The sequence below is a fragment of the Micromesistius poutassou genome (genome assembly GCF_964030765.1).
Source record: "Micromesistius poutassou genome assembly, chromosome: 13".
Taxonomy (NCBI): Eukaryota; Metazoa; Chordata; class Actinopteri; order Gadiformes; family Gadidae; genus Micromesistius; species Micromesistius poutassou.
Window position 1 is genome coordinate 11,044,756 of NC_140283.1, and position 16,252 is coordinate 11,061,007.

At 43.4% G+C, this 16,252-nt stretch overlaps 1 protein-coding gene across 2 annotated transcripts; it reads left to right on the forward strand.

Annotated features, from left to right (window-relative positions):
• The first annotated feature begins 296 nt into the window (after nt 1-296).
• Nucleotides 297-12,356, forward strand: cry2 (cryptochrome circadian regulator 2). 2 transcript variants are annotated; one of them, XM_084476742.1, is made up of 13 exons: nt 297-567; nt 1,200-1,308; nt 2,035-2,177; nt 2,703-2,887; nt 3,026-3,114; nt 5,833-5,970; nt 6,122-6,247; nt 6,439-6,624; nt 6,852-7,003; nt 7,471-7,673; nt 8,193-8,273; nt 9,192-9,895; nt 10,944-12,356. In XM_084476742.1, the coding sequence occupies exons 1-12, from the start codon at nt 410-412 to the stop codon at nt 9,884-9,886; spliced, it is 2,265 nt and encodes a 754-aa protein (XP_084332868.1). In that variant the 5' UTR covers nt 297-409; the 3' UTR covers nt 9,887-9,895; nt 10,944-12,356. The 2 variants fall into 2 exon arrangements, with proteins under 2 accessions (XP_084332868.1, XP_084332869.1); XM_084476743.1 differs by having other exon boundaries at nt 9,192-9,835.
• Nucleotides 12,357-16,252: the final 3,896 nt, after the last annotated feature.

Here is a 16,252-nt window from a genome sequence, read left to right on the forward strand (position 1 = left end):
ACACAACAGCCATGAGGCACACAATAAAACGACTTGTTTTTTCCAAGCATTCAATGGGTGCTGCTCATCGTTCAATCAATAAGAAGAAAAAAAGAAAAAAACAACAACAACGTGACACTCTTTAGAAACATGTGCCAGCAACCAATGCACATCGAGCCTGATATAAATTAATGATGACGTTCACATTCTGGCCAATGAGCGGAGCGACCGGAACAGCCCTATGAAACACCTCTTACATGACGTTGACCCAAACATGTTCTCGCCCGCTGCTGCCATCCACTGACAGCCGGGGAAGTTTTTCAGTCTGACGTGTGCGTGTTTTGGATTTTATTATTCAGTTTTACGGCGTCAGTTGATTGATTACGCTCGTTTCTGCCTTTGTACTATGAAGATGGACTAATGAATCATCATGGTGGTGAATTCTGTACATTGGTTTCGCAAAGGGCTGCGTTTGCACGATAATCCTTCATTGCAGGAGGCCCTTAATGGAGCGGACACTGTTTGTTGTGTTTATATTCTGGATCCGTGGTTTGCTGGCTCCGCTAACGTAGGAGTCAACCGATGGAGGTCTGTGCTTTTATAAGATTTCCACTCCTTTGCTGTCCCGTAGTTGCTGCCCAACTCGAAATGTCGTTTTAAATACGATCGACTGAGATCATATTGTAATCATTTTGTGTAACGATAATCTAAATGTGCTCACTCCACTCGGATCAGTTTGCTAAATTATCTGATCTAGATGCATACCCATTGCCTCACTATATATTTTGTATGTTAACGTGTTGAAACGTAACGTTATTGAAAAATAGTAATTGAACAAATGTTAAATGGCATGCATTATGAAATAAGGAAAACAAATGAAGTGAGTTAAGAATATTAACTTAGCTTTCATGGGTTGATTGCATGTCTGAATTGATTTAAAAACATGCTGCGACTTGTTACATTACATGCTGCTAGTATATTACATTATACCCATTTCCGTTACTGTAATAAATCACACACACACACACACACACACACACACACACACACACACACACACACACACACACACACACACACAGACACTTGCTGATCATCGATGACCATCTAGTTATATATTAACATTCAGCAGTACATTGATTGAGCAAATAAATTAGAAGTCTAACATTGGTAAACATAAATTTCCATATATCCCAATATAGCTGTATGTGTTTTCTTAGGTTTCTATTGGAGTCTTTGGAGGACTTGGACAACAGCCTGAGGAAACTCAACTCCAGGTTGTTTGTGGTTAGAGGACAGCCCACGGATGTCTTCCCAAGGCTTTTCAAGGTTTGTCAAATGATCACAAATTAATAAGCGGCCTGGCATGATGTAGCTGTGTTCATAATGGTTTCATATTTGTGAAAAGACAGATTAAGAAGACAGCCCTTTCTTTGCAAAGTTGCTCTTAAAGCAAGGGTAGGCAATTTATTTGGGAAGCATTTTTTTGGTATAATTGTTGAAATTATTTTAACACCCTGACAGCAATCAATAAATCAAATGCCCTGTCCAAAAAAATGAATACATCTGGAACATGGGGCCGTAGGTAGCCAGTCCAATCATTTAAATCATCCTTCATGAAATGATTGGTTGGCCTACCTGTCCCTCTACTTACAGCTACCTACACACACTCAGCCCATGTACTTATCAAGCATGACCGCAGTCTTCCACAAGGCTAGGCAGACCTGTTGCTAAAGCTAGCAAGCTAGTCACGTGTATTAGGGGCTTTGGCGGAGGCGTGAAGGGAGGGGTGGGACTTATTCAGTTGAATACTTATGAATGAATACTAAAAATCAAGCTTACTCTGGCTGGTTTCTCCAACTTGCCTACCCTAGCTTTAACCAAAATAACATTTCAATTAATTATTAATATTTATCTGGGATATTGTTGTATTCGCTATATTCTGAAAAATCCACACACTTATTCTAGTTCATTCCCTATAAGTCACCCAATAAATCTTTCTGACCCTATCCCTAACCTACATTTGTGTTCTCTATCTCTGTCTCTGTTTGTAAGGAGTGGAATGTCACCCGCCTGACATTTGAATATGACCCAGAGCCTTATGGGAAAGAGAGAGATGGGGCCATCATCAAGGTGGCTCATGAGTTTGGCGTTGAGACCATCGTCAGAAACCTGCACACCCTCTACAACCTTGACAGGTTTGTGTGACTTACATGCATCTTATGCAACGGTTGGAGCTGACTGCAAAACACAGACATGTAACGAGAGTACATATCAAATGTCCCCTGCCCCTGCCAAGCATACACCTGTCTAAACAATCGCATAATACATAAACATCCTACTGGTGAGATGTCGGAATAAGTATACATTCTGCCTTCATTTATTGTGTTCATGAAGAGGATCCTACTAATAAATAGAATATAGCATAAGGCCATATGTGAATTAGCATTACGTAATAAATGTGTTCAAATTAATTGTTGGCAAAATGTCCCATTAGATTTATTTAGCTGAGGCTTTTGTCCTAAGTGGCAAAAGCGTCTTTATAGCGACTTTTCAGTATCTCAGATAGTAGTAAGGGGTTTAAGAAAATGCTTTTAGTTAGTGTAGTAGTTGGGCAGTTGGCTTAGGTTGACCCCCACTAGTCTAGGAGCGCACATGCGTAACACTTACACTTACTAACCCTATACAAAATATAACCTCAAAGATATTTCTATGTTTCACAGGATTATAGAGATGAACAACAACAGTCCTCCGCTGACCTTCAAGCGTTTTCAGACCATCGTGAACAGACTAGATCTGCCCAGACGGCCCCTTCCTACCGTCACCCCGCAGCAAATGGAGAGGTGTAAAACACGCATAGCTAAAGACCACGATGAACATTACAGTGTACCCTCACTGGAAGAGCTGGGTAAGAAGGCCCCTCCTAATGTTAGAAATAAGCTTTTTCTGACACAAATGTTTGACCTTTTACCGCTAAACATTATTTTCTTCGTTGTTATCCTAAGTGCTTCTCGTTATCTTTCTGCATGTGTGTTTGACATGCCAGGTTTCAAAACGGAAGGTCTGCCTCCCGCGGTCTGGAAAGGGGGCGAGTCTGAGGCGTTGGAGAGACTCAACAAACACTTGGACCGGAAGGTAAATAACTCATTAAGGACAGGCTATCCTTAAATTGAGTTAGATTGACATCTATCCTAAAAAGGCGTTTTTCCTGTGGTTAATGTCTTTTGGAAGCTTAGTATCCTAGCAGTAGCATTTACGTGCTATCTCTCGTGTTGTCGTGACAACACACACACACTCACGCATCTAAACTTGTGTTGCATTATTTTACAATTGGGCAGTGTGATACCTTGGCTAGTTTAAGTTATCGTGACACTCCTACTCGCTGATATTGTGAAATGCATCGAAATTGTACTCTGACTCTGAGTTTTTCCTGGCTCAGAATGGGCCTTTGGGGATGACTACGCACCACAGTAAGCATGATCGGTCCGAGTGCAATAAAGCCAATGAGACTTATTTAACAGAAATCAATGCATTTTCCTGTTATCTATTAACTTTTGATCAACAGAAATATCTATTATTCTTGAGTAAATGAAACCCCATTAACAAAGCTTGTATAGTGTTGTATTAAGTGTTGTGTTACAACATTGAAAGCACCAGGCAGTTTCAGTGGTCTGAAATTGACCAGTTTCATTGAGAGGTCCTGGGCCCCGTTTCCCGAAAGCATCGTTAGCCGACGTCCTAACGACGCCTACAGGGTACTCGTTAAGCACTAGGATGCATCGTTACTATAGCCTCAGTGGAGTCACCAGCTGGACATTCCGTGTATTGGATGTGTTTTATTAAAACACGTCATCCAATACCACGGAATGTCCAGCTGGCGCTATTTCGCAATACCCCAAAAACAGTGGTTCCCGCATATATATTACTCGTAGACTACTGTTAGATTTAAACAGCAAAGACAGAGACATGTTAGAAGTCAACAAAAATATAACTTATTGCAGCAATTTAAAATTCCAAAAAGAAATGTAGGCCTACCGATGAAACGCCACGTCACAAGGCAACCCTATCACAAGGCATATAATAAAATCAAATGATTCCGTTGCTCGTGTAGGAGGTCGCTTGCGAGCGGCACTTGCTGTCTCCCTCTGATTTAAATTCAACCATTGTGGTTAAAATGTCCTCATATTGATCAATGACAGAAGACATACTGTAGCCTACATGAATCATGCTGAGACCAGCGGGTGTCGGATAATTTCTGCAGGCGTTTTTTGTTGCGATTGTTTGCCATAAAGCACTGTAGGCGCGTCGGTGAGGCTGTGATGAAGTTCACTATTTATTGGACCGTGTCTAGACAGTTACGAACATCCCTGACCTTAGTGGAGTGCACAATCGCCAAGTTGAGAGGGTGGTTTCTGCAGTGAACGTAGACTGTTGTGGGAAACTGTGCTGCGAATCGATGCGTGCCATTCCCGCTTACATTGCCCGCATCATCATACCCCTGCCCAACAATATGGGCAGGAATCGATCTAGACCAGCAACAGCAATAGCCGTGCCAATGCCTCTGCGTTTGAATGATAATGAATGAATGAAACGTTGCATTTTTAATGTTGACACCAAAGTTTCTAGAGGGTGTGCGGCGTGTCAATCACTGAATGAATGAATGAAACGGAATGCAGGAATCAGAGAAAGTCTGCCCTCTTTGTGGCGCAAAGCATGTTTCAGCACATTTAAATAAATGCTATAGGCCTAGTTGTCACACAGACACATGCTATTTTTTTTAATTTTTGTAATATGGAATTATTTCAGGGGAGAAAATGCCGTGAAACAATGTACGCACGGTGCGTTCGGGATTAGGACTGATATAGCATATGACGGCCTAGACCAAATCAATTGTGTTTTAATATTTGTAGCATTCATATTAGTCTATTCTTTTCGTAGGCTACTCTGCTGTTGGCCTTGATGGGGAGATATTTTTTTGCTACCACAAAATATAGTTTAATCCAACAACATTCCTGCGTCTCCCCCTTACGGAGCCCATTTCAGCACCGTGTCAGTAGACAGCTACAATCCTACGACGTCGTAAGAGCAGAGCACGCGCGTTCATGTTAAGATGAGTTTCGGGAAACGCTCCCCTAAAATTAACGATGCATCGTGAGATCCATCGTACGATGGATCGTACGAGCATGGATCCATCGTTTTCGGGAAACGGGGCCCTGGTACTCCACCTACTTAACATTTAAATAAATGTCCCTATTTATAAATAATAATAACATAATAGTCATTTGTTATGGCTTCTCATGGGTTAGGCTTAGTGCTTACAAATATAAGGTCCTTGATGCTATTCATAACCATAACCACCTCTCGTTCTCCGTCCTTCACCTCTTTTCTCCCCATCAAATTTCTGCATTTAAAAAATGTAATCCACCAGACACACTGATTATTCAACTGAGTTTGACAACAATTTAATAGTAATTTACGTATTCGTACTCATTGCATAAGTTACTATGGCTATACTGTACTGTCATTTCATCAAAAATAACCAAACGTATCACCTGATCCACACACGCACAACCAACAATGGGTGGGGGTTGCTCGTCAGCGTCACCAGAGAAGGGAGGCACATTACCCAGAATCCTTCTTTGTTTAGTTTGCATTTACAGCTACAAAAACCCACATTGCACCCATAATCAATTAAATCAGAGATGATTGTATTTGACACCTTCTCTTATAAGTCTCTCTTTGGCACTGGAGTTTTGCTTTGGCAAAACATAAAATCATCTAGGCGACTGTCAAACAAATTTCAATGTTGAAACAACCCTGTGACTGATTCTGTCCACATCTCTGTCTCTGCAGGCGTGGGTGGCAAACTTTGAGCACCCTCGGGGGGTCTGCTCTTTATTCGCCAGTCCGGCGGGCCTCAGTCCCTTCCTGCGCTTCGGTTGTTTGTCCTGCCGGGTTTTCTACTACAACCTGAGAGAACTATACATGAAGGTAACAAGCGATCGACACAAACGCATGCACACCTCTAGGGAGGTGTCTAGGATGATCCCCCATATATTCAGACTCAGACTTATTAGTTTACCCTCATAATTCCTCATCGTTTTGTACACATTGTATGTTCACTGTCTCTTGTCTTTCTCAGCTGCGTAAGCGTTGCAGTCCTCCGTTGTCCCTGTTCGGACAGCTACTGTGGAGAGAGTTTTTCTACACGGCGGCCACCATCAACCCAAACTTTGACCGCATGGAAGGAAACCCCATCTGTGTCCAGGTTTGGAAACCCTTGCTGTCAGAGCCGGGTTATTAATTATGCATCTTTTTATGACAAACCCATAAACACCAGAAATGCAGCCGACTGTCCATTTAATGTTAGTATATCTATTTAAATATCTGCTTGAAATATAAACCAAGGTGAACCACTTCATTGCTGCTCAGAAGTTTATTCAGCCATAATATTCCCAGATACCTTGGGACCAGAACCCAGAAGCGCTGGCTAAATGGGCCGAAGGACGGACGGGCTTCCCCTGGATCGACGCCATCATGACCCAGCTCCGGCAGGAGGGCTGGATCCATCACCTGGCCAGGCACGCCGTGGCCTGCTTCCTCACCCGGGGAGACCTGTGGATCAGCTGGGAGAGCGGCATGAAGGTACATCATTAGACGCATGGTCAAGCTGCTTAACTCTAGGAGCCACTTTCACCACACTCTTCGAACCCTGTACAGTTCTGATGCAATATAAAAGCGCCACAACTTAACTCAATGACTCCATAAATTGAGATAGTTATTTCACAGAAATATATTGGAATTATGGCAAGGTAATACACACACAAGAGATGAATCGGTTGTTGTTTTTGGTTGTCTTTGTATGAATCTAGGTGTTTGAGGAGTTGCTACTAGATGCTGACTGGAGCGTGAACGCTGGCAGCTGGATGTGGCTTTCATGCAGTGCCTTCTTCCAGCAGTTCTTCCACTGCTACTGTCCTGTTGGCTTTGGGCGGCGGACGGATCCATCAGGAGATTATATCAGGTTATTCTCCTGCCAATACCCATGTTTTTTCAGTATTTGCAATTTGTATGGTCATTTCCCGTAAGTGATCTTTGATCCAATGTACGGTTGTATTTTGAGGGTATGTTTGATTGCTGAAGACGTAAGGAATAAACCAATGCAGGCTGTCCTGTTATTGGACAATAATGTATGACTAAGTATGTTCTATTCCAATATCTGAACACCCTGAGGTGTTTTATTCCACTCATACCACAGTCGAGATATTAGTTAGTTAGCTTTCATCTATAACATTATTGTTTTGTTTATATTTGACCGATGTTTTAAACGTTGGATTTGTTGTGCATTGATTTGGAACCGTGGAAAGGCAAGGCATAATGCACACCCTTGGAACAATATTTACCAATCAGAATCAAGTATTTAACAATGCTGAGTTGATGAAAATAATTCATTTAGCAAACCATGAACCTCAAACGTCAATGCTCTTTTAGGCATTACATCCCAATCTTGAAGGACTACCCAAACCGCTACATCTATGAGCCCTGGAACGCCCCCTTATCCGTCCAGAAGGCCGCCCACTGCGTGGTGGGCGTGGACTACCCCAAACCCATGATCAACCACGCCGAGGCCAGCCGGCTGAACATAGAGAGGATGAAGCAGGTCTACCAGCAACTGTCCCATTACAGAGGCCTCAGTAAGTCCCATAGTGGATCCTTAACCTCATTTAATGTCAACTGTACCGACCGCCTTGTCTTTAATGGAGTAAAACCGGTATCTTACGATCATACATTTCTATTCAATAAAAAGAAGATGTAATGCAAATTGTTTTCTTCATACCTTAACTCTTTTGCTGTCCTGGTTGGGGGGCCTTGCAAGCAGGACACCATACATCTTAATGATTGTGAAGGCTTAAAGGTGCCATGACATGCCACCAGGTGTGGTGTGATTAGCCGTTACAAGCCGTTTTGGAAATCTGCCCCTTAAGACATCACAGGTGGGCGTGTCCACCTAGATGTGTGACGGATAGATCAGCAACGTTTGCTACAGTCCACTGGGAAGGCTGATAGACATGCCCACTTTCTGCCCCTTATGATGTTATAAGGGGAAGATTTCCAAAACGGCTTGTAACAGCTAATCACTAACTATTTTTAAGCTACATTTCTATTTTCTATTTAGTTCTATTGATGTATTTGTTATCTTGTCTGTGTTGCAGGTCTCCTTGCATCGGTGCCAACCATCCAGGAGGAGGCGGAGCCACCGATGACAGACGAGTCCCAGACTAGCAGTGGTCCCGGTAAGGACCTGCATCTTGGCCTTCCAACCAGTTATAACTGACATGAGCGTCAACATTAATACCTCTGCAATGTGCTTCGTTTTTTTGGTAGAAGGATATCTCTTGTATTTTGTTTTGAATTAGACTTGAGCAGTCATGTGTCCAGGGAACTTCCAAATCCAAAGATTGGAGTAAAGTTACATGTTTACATGCCATAACAACTAAGCTCTGAACCTGACCTGCTGCATAGCAGGAAGGACAAAAGCAGGGTAAACCACAAACGGCCTCACCCTTTTGGAACACAGAACAGCTGGGAAGACCGCCAAACAACTAATGCCACAGACTACTGTTCCAGCGAACACAACAAAATTAATTCTGCATCGCCATGCATTTTTGTAACATTTACATTTACATTAAGGGCATTTAGCAGATGCTTTTGTCCAAAGCAACTCACAACCATTCATAAACACATTCACACACCGACGGTGGTGTCAACCACACAGCTTGTTGGAAGCAGGTAGGGTTTGGTGTCTTCAGGGACACTTAAGCCTTCAGCTACACTAGAAGGAGCCGGGTATTGAACTAGCAACCTTCCGGTTACAAGTCAACCATTCTACTTCCTGAGCTACAGCCTGTTGTCCCAAAACAACCCCAAGCATGTGAACCCAAATCTTCCCCTTTCTAGAATCTTTCTTCTTAGAATCCACCACTCACAACTAGAATCCACCACTCTTAACTAGAATACCCTCTTAACAACTACAATCAACTATGCACATGTAAAATCAACCTGTTAAAAGACAGAATAACCTGACTTCTTGCTTCAGGTTCTTGCTGCATAATATGATGCATCACCGATGTAAACATTATTCATTTGAAGCTCACCCATGTACTCTGTGTATTGTGGGCTCATTTAAGACTATGATGCTGTGTTTTGCGTAGATTCTCCAGTCCATGAGCCAGCGGCCTGCCCACTGGTCCCAGACTCCTCCAGAGCATGCATGTCCTCTCCTGCCCCAGGCCTCAACGTTTCTGCAGCAAACACCTTCTCCACATCCACACGGGAGCAGGGGGGCGTCGGCCCTGCAGCACCACCTCAGGCCTACGCCTCCACCTCTACGGACACGTCCACATTCCCCGTCCTGTCCCCCACGGCGGCCATAACCAAGTTATCCATAGATGTACCCGCTGCGGTGTTCCTCCACCCTCCTTCTATTCCCTTCCTATCCTCAAACCCAACCACCAGTCAAACCCCAGCCAGAGACCCAGCATCCAACCTCGCCGCCACCACCGCCGCCACCACCGCCACCACCGCCACCACCGCCACCACCGCCACCACCGCCACCACCGTGCCCTTCCCAAACCTCAGTCCCGTCTCAAACCCGTTCGGAGCTCTTTCTCTGCGTCCGGTGACGCTAGCGGGCCAACACGCTCCGCTTCTGGGCCAGAGGAAGAAAGGCCAGACCCGCAAGCACCGGCGCAGCCAGAGGGCCCGTGGTGTCCTGGGCTGGGTCCCGGCAGCCCCAGTGGACGGGGCGAAGGCGATGGACGGAGCGGGAGACCAGGGAGAGGAGTGTTGGATGGAGGTGAGCATGGAAGAGGACATGATCCAGGACAGCCCAAATGATCAGCAGTGATAGTTGGAGGTAATGAGGCAATGGATGTGTTTGAATGTCTGGGAGTCTGTCTCTCACTTTCTCCAGAGTTATCATTTTCCACAGTTGTTATTGGTAATCAATTTCATCTTCAGCCTGTGGATATTGGTAGTTAATTCAATTCTCAGGCTCTACAGTCTGTATTGGTAATTATTTAATTCTCATACTCTTCAGTCGGTATTGGTGTAATGATTTAACTCTGTCTCTTCAGTCGGTATTGGTAATGATTTAATAATTCTCAGCCTCTACAGTCTGTATTGGTAATGATTTAGTCATTCTCAGCCTCTACAGTTGGCATTGGTAATGATTTAATAATTCTCAGCCTCTACAGTTGGCATTGATAATTAATTGAACTTTAGCCTCTACATTTGGATAGTGATAATTAGTTAAATTCTCAGCCTCTATAGTTGATATTGGTCATGAATTTAATTCTTAGCTTCTACAGTTGGTATCGTAATTAATTGTTTGGAGTTGTCTTTGGAGGTTTGAATCTTAAATAGTCATCCAAAATCAACCCTTGCTTGTTAATACTTAATAACAATGAATGTGGTTGTTTGGCTTTAGTTTTTTTTGCGGAAGCAAATCATTTTGATACTGGTATGAATCCATTTCTTATTCTCTTCTTATGCAGAGTTGGTGGTATATATTAAAACTGTAGTTGATGTTGTGGTGTGCAGCCTAATGATTACTGCTCCTTTCTGCTCTCTCACCGCTTTCAGGTTGATGATGACCTCAGCGTTACATTCATGAATTGATTGAACTATTTCACATATTTATTTAATTTGTAATTGAATGTGTAACATATTTAGCAAGCCAAACAAGCCAAACAGCAACGTGTGATGACTAAACACAATTTGCAAATCTATTGAAACTTACTGAAGCATACTGGAAGTAAAAAAAAATACAATTCTGTTTATGATATCAAATTCATTTTTTATTAGACGTTATTTATTTTCTCAATGTTAAATGCTAATTACACATATTCTAGAGTTGACAATTCTCTTGATGGTTTTGTTGACTTTGCTTTTGTGTTTTGTAGGTCATTCCAATGTGAGGGCAGCACTCAAAAGGAGAGATGCTGCAATATGAAAAAAGCTAGGTCGACTGTAGCTCCTGTTGCCCTTTTTATATAGATTTACACACAGATAATTGAAATAAATATAATGCTGAGCATTGAACATCAGCCACATTCTGAGGAATGGGTAGCCGGTTATGTTTGATGGACAATCTGGACTTTTTTAATGTTCTTAACTTGGAATTGTTTACTGTAAATAGTTTGAATCAATAACCCTTATGGTGATTGATGGGAATGTTTCCATAGCCATACAATTAAAATGTATTAATCTTATTCAGGTTGAATACTCAAAAAGTGCTTATATAGTGCCAGAAATGGTATTATGGTGACAATGTTTGACTGAAATAAGCAGGTGACATTGTCTTATCATTGGCAATATTCTGTATCACAAGCAAGCTTTTTGCTTCTCTTTAGTATGTAAGTATTATAGGATGTGAAGCTATAAGCACAGACTATTAATGTAGCTTATCTTAAGACAGTATTTACGATAAAGTATATTTACTAAGCAGCTAAAAGTTAATGCTGCACATCCAGAGCTCTCGGGTAACAGAAACCTATTTTCTATCGCTCAGTAGTTGCCAGTGACAGTTCTCACCTTTTACTGAGTGTCTTATGTAAGATAACATGTTTGTCTAAATTATTATCAGTAAAATAAGAAAAGGATTTCTGTTGTATTACCACAGCCTGTTTCATAATGTATCTAAAATGAATACTTTACTCACCTTGTACTTATTTATATTTTCAAATGTATTTCTGACCTTGATAGATTATATGTAAACATTTATTTGTAAATCTGTAAACACACACACGCAAATACACACAGACATACACTATTAAATTCAACTGTATCATGGTATGTTTATTCTAAAGACTACCTTGACCAAAGTTTGATAACACATTTGAAAATATTTAACGTCAACAGTAGTATGTTTGAGGTCTTTTTCTTTATCTGCATTTGGTGTTTAATTGTGAAAATATCCTTTATTTGACCCCCATATCCATCTATCTATATGAAAGCCATTTTTGTTTGGTATTCTTTGTAAATAGCCATACATGTTTTACAAAGGGAGTATTTTTAGTTTACTGGCCTGATCAGGTGTATGTAATAGAGTATATGTACACCATAATCTATTTTACCAAACCACTTTCAGCATTGTCTGCATAAATGAATGTGGATGCAAAAGTATATTATTAGGCACTTTATTGGAGACAATAAGAAAGTTACTGTTTGGTTGCTCAAAAGTAGTTTGTGGGACAAAGACCAACTACCTCCCTTGTCTCATCAGATGCTTGTGTACATGAATTATTCTAACTTACATTGTGTATCTTGTTTAGTCATTTGGATAAGACTATTTGTTCTATTTGTGTTGTTTTGTGCAGTACTTTTGCATTAAAATTGTGGTTGTAGTACTTTTGTTTTGTGTGTTTTTTTTGTTCAATGTTTTAAGTAGTTAATTTTAAACTGAATTTAAAAAAGAAAAATATTTATTGAATGTAACATTTGTCTAATAAAATGTTATGAATACTGAACCAGTCAATATAAAACATATTTTCTGTGAAGAGTTTAATGTATCCATTAGTGTGGATTTTGATTAACCTTTGTATGAAATATGCAAATTATAGTGAAAAGTTCTTAAGAACATGCATTGCAAAAGATAAGGCAGCTGAGGTACTGTCTTTAAGAACAAAGATTTGCTCTCATTCATTGAGCTAAAGCTTACCAAAATGCAGTGTCTGAGAGATTCTGGAATTTGGCTGGAGATGGTGCAATACGGTTTGGCGGAAACCATTTGATTTATTTTGGACAGTGCTACTTAGCAACATTGTGGCTACAGTGACTAAACATCGGGCATATACTCTTTGTGGTCATTATCATTAATAATTTTAGCGTTCAATATGAATTTAAATTATTTACTCAGTTCATTAAGACTTTTCCCACACAGAAAAAACAATCTAAATATTGAAAGATAACTGCTGCAAGAAGACTGTTATTGCATTATGTGTGCTGCATCCATGCACATCCATGTAACTGCACCCCTTTTAGAGTGGGCTCATTGCTTATTTTCACATTAATAATACATCAATTCCATTTTTAGACCAGCAACAATATATACAAACAATTTATATAGCTTGGCCTCCAAATAATGTGTACGTACACATGAGCTTGTCACATGGCAGCGTCCATTAATGTTATACACTGTTAGGAAAACGTCTGAAACACACAGAGAGAATATTGCACAAGATACACCAGATATAGGCATCTATTAGCCACACTCAATGTAAGCCGCAGACAGATGAGCTGATGATGTCATGCCGCTCTGTGATTGGTCCGTCCTGACTTCCCCCATCCCTCCTCCCGTCTTCTCTGTCTGCCGTGAACCATTCCTCTCTATCCTTCTTAATCTGTGCATGCTCTGTCTTTCCCCCCCAGTCTCTATTTAACCTCTCTCTCCCCCTCCCTCTCTCCCTCCCCCCTCTATCCTTCTCTCTCTCTCTCCCCCCCCCCACCCCTCTCTCTCTCTCTCTCTCCCCCCTCTCTCCTTCTCTCTCTCTTCCGCTCGCCCCCGGCTCGCTCTCTCTCACTCTCCCTCCCTCTCCCGTGAGGAACATGATGACGATGCACCACGGAGCGGCCAATGGGCAGCCAGAGAGGCGGTGAGGAGGGTGCGTCTGTGTGTTGCTCATCTCTTTAGAGCTGATCGATGCTGAGGAGGAGGGAGTGGGAGAGAGAGGGAGAGGTGAGCTGGGCGAGGGCCTCGTCCAGGCAGAGGCACACCCCGAAACGACCTGAAATATAAAACGCAAGGAGAGATATATAGGAGAGAGGAGCCGGAGGAAGGACACTGCGTTACCATCTATGTTAAGGGTGGAGCCATCCATCGCCCAGCGTTATTATGGATACACGACGACCAAAGAGACCCACCACCCTGGCTCTTTTCCCCCATCGGGCCCAGCCCCGCTCCCAGGTAGGAGCCTGTTTACTGACAGCTCAGCAATCACCAGTAGATCCTGTAGGTGGGACGCCATTTGGTCTATTGTGTGAGTGTGTGTGTGTGTGTGTGTGTATGTGTGTGTGTGTGTTCGGGAAATGTCTGTTGGGCTTGCGAGATGAATCCTGTCTTGAAAATAACCCAGCAAGACCACTCTGCTGTCTGTCAGTAAAATGATGATCGCTGTGCGTTTGTGCGTGTATGTGCATGTGTCATGTGTGCGCTTGTGTGCGCTTGTGTGTTTGTGTGTGTGTGTGTGTGTGTGTGTGTGTGTGTTTGGGTCTGTGTCGTGCTTGTGTTTGTGTGCACACATGCATGAGTGAGTGTGTGGATGAGTGAATCTTTTCTCAGAGAAGACAGCAGGAGCAGTGATGTATCTCTGGCTAAATGTCTTCTGTGCCATATCATGTATCCATTAGACCATTATAACACTATTAACACGAAGAATCACCCATCACAACATAAAGATTAAAGAGGTTTACAAAATCAGCCTTGTACATACAAATATGACAACAGATACTAATCAAGATACAAATACTCTCATGCAATGAAGATATTACAAGACTATTGCACAGGCATTCTTTATCCTTTCTAACCATATGGGAAACATTTTTTTATTTATTATCTTTGGATTGGAAACCAGTGAATTGATATTGGTCAAGTTGAATGGTGTGATAAACATGAGAACAAATGATTGTTCTGCAGTTTCTATTTTCTCACATGCTGTAGTACAATAGCATCTCTGACCTCCCATTTGGCAGGACATGCTGTCAATGAACTTTGAAACTGAAAGCAGTTTTACAAATACCTAGCTATACTGCTCACATCATGACTCAGAATGTATAGCTCATGTTGATATCAAATCAAGGGTTACACTCAACACCATCCAATCAAGCTTATTTGGTTGTAGTCTAGTTGTATCTAAAGATCATGACCAAAATGATTTGAAAGGAACCCAAGTCCACAAAGGGGCACAGAAACAGGTAAAGTAAGGAACCAAAACAACCTAGGACATAGGGATGTAATGGGTAGGTTGGGTTGGGAAGAGACTGACAGCTGGGTCCTGTGGTGGCTGGTGGTTGATGGGTCCAGTCACAGTGTTGGGTAGTTCTGGTGATGGGTAGGAATGATGGTAGGTCTATTGTGGGTCTGGTGGTGGGTCTGGTGGTGGGTCTGGTGGTGGGTCTGGTGGTGGGTGGGTCTGGTGGTAGGTCTGGTGGTAGGTCTGGTGGTAGGTCTTGTGGTGGTGGGTCTGGTGGTGGGTCTGGTGGTAGGTCTGGTGGTGGGTCTGGTGGTGGTAGGTCTGGTGGTGGGTCTGGTGGTAGGTCTGGTGGTGGGTCTGGTGGTGGGTCTGGTGGTGGGTCTGGTGGTGGGTCTGGTGGTGGTAGGTCTGGTGGTGGGTCTGGTGGTAGGTCTGGTGGTAGGTCTGGTGGTGGGTCTGGTGGTGGGTCTGGTGGTGGGTCTGGTGGTGGGTCTGGTGGTAGGTCTTGTGGTGGTAGCTCTGGTGGTGGGTCTGGTGGGGGGTAGGTCTGGTGGTGGGTCTGGTGGTAGGTCTGGTGGTGGGTCTGGTGGTAGCTCTGGTGGTGGGTCTGGTGGTGGTAGGTCTGGTGGTGGGTCTGGTGGTGGTAGGTCTGGTGGTGGGTCTGGTGGTAGGTCTGGTGGTGGGTCTGGTGGTAGCTCTGGTGGTGGGTCTGGTGGTGGTAGGTCTGGTGGTGGGTCTGGTGGTGGTAGGTCTGGTGGTAGGTCTGGTGGTGGGTCTGGTGGGGGGTAGGTCTGGTGGTGGGTCTGGTGGTGGGTCTGGTGGGGGGTAGGTCTGGTGGTGGGTCTGGTGGTGGGTCTGGTGGTGGTGGGTCTGGTGGAAGCTCTGGTGGTGGGTCTGGTGGTAGGTCTGGTGGTGGGTCTGGTGGTGGGTCTGGTGGTGGGTCTGGTGGGGGGTAGGTCTGGTGGTAGGTCTGGTGGTGGGTCTGGTGGGGGGTAGGTCTGGTGGTAGGTCTGGTGGTGGGTCTGGTGGTGGGTCTGGTGGTGGTGGGTCTGGTGGTGGGTCTGGTGGTGGTAGGTCTGGTGGTGGGTCTTGTGGTGGTAGGTCTTGTGGTGGTGGGTCTGGTGGGGGGTAGGTCTGGTGGTGGGTCTGGTGGTAGCTCTGGTGGTAGGTCTGGTGGTAGGTCTTGTCGTGGTGGGTCTGGTGATAGGTCTGGTGGTAGGTCTGGTGGTAGGTCTGGTGGTAGCTCTGGTGGTGGGTCTGGTGGTGGTAGGTCTGGTGGTAGGTCTGGTGATAGGTCTGGT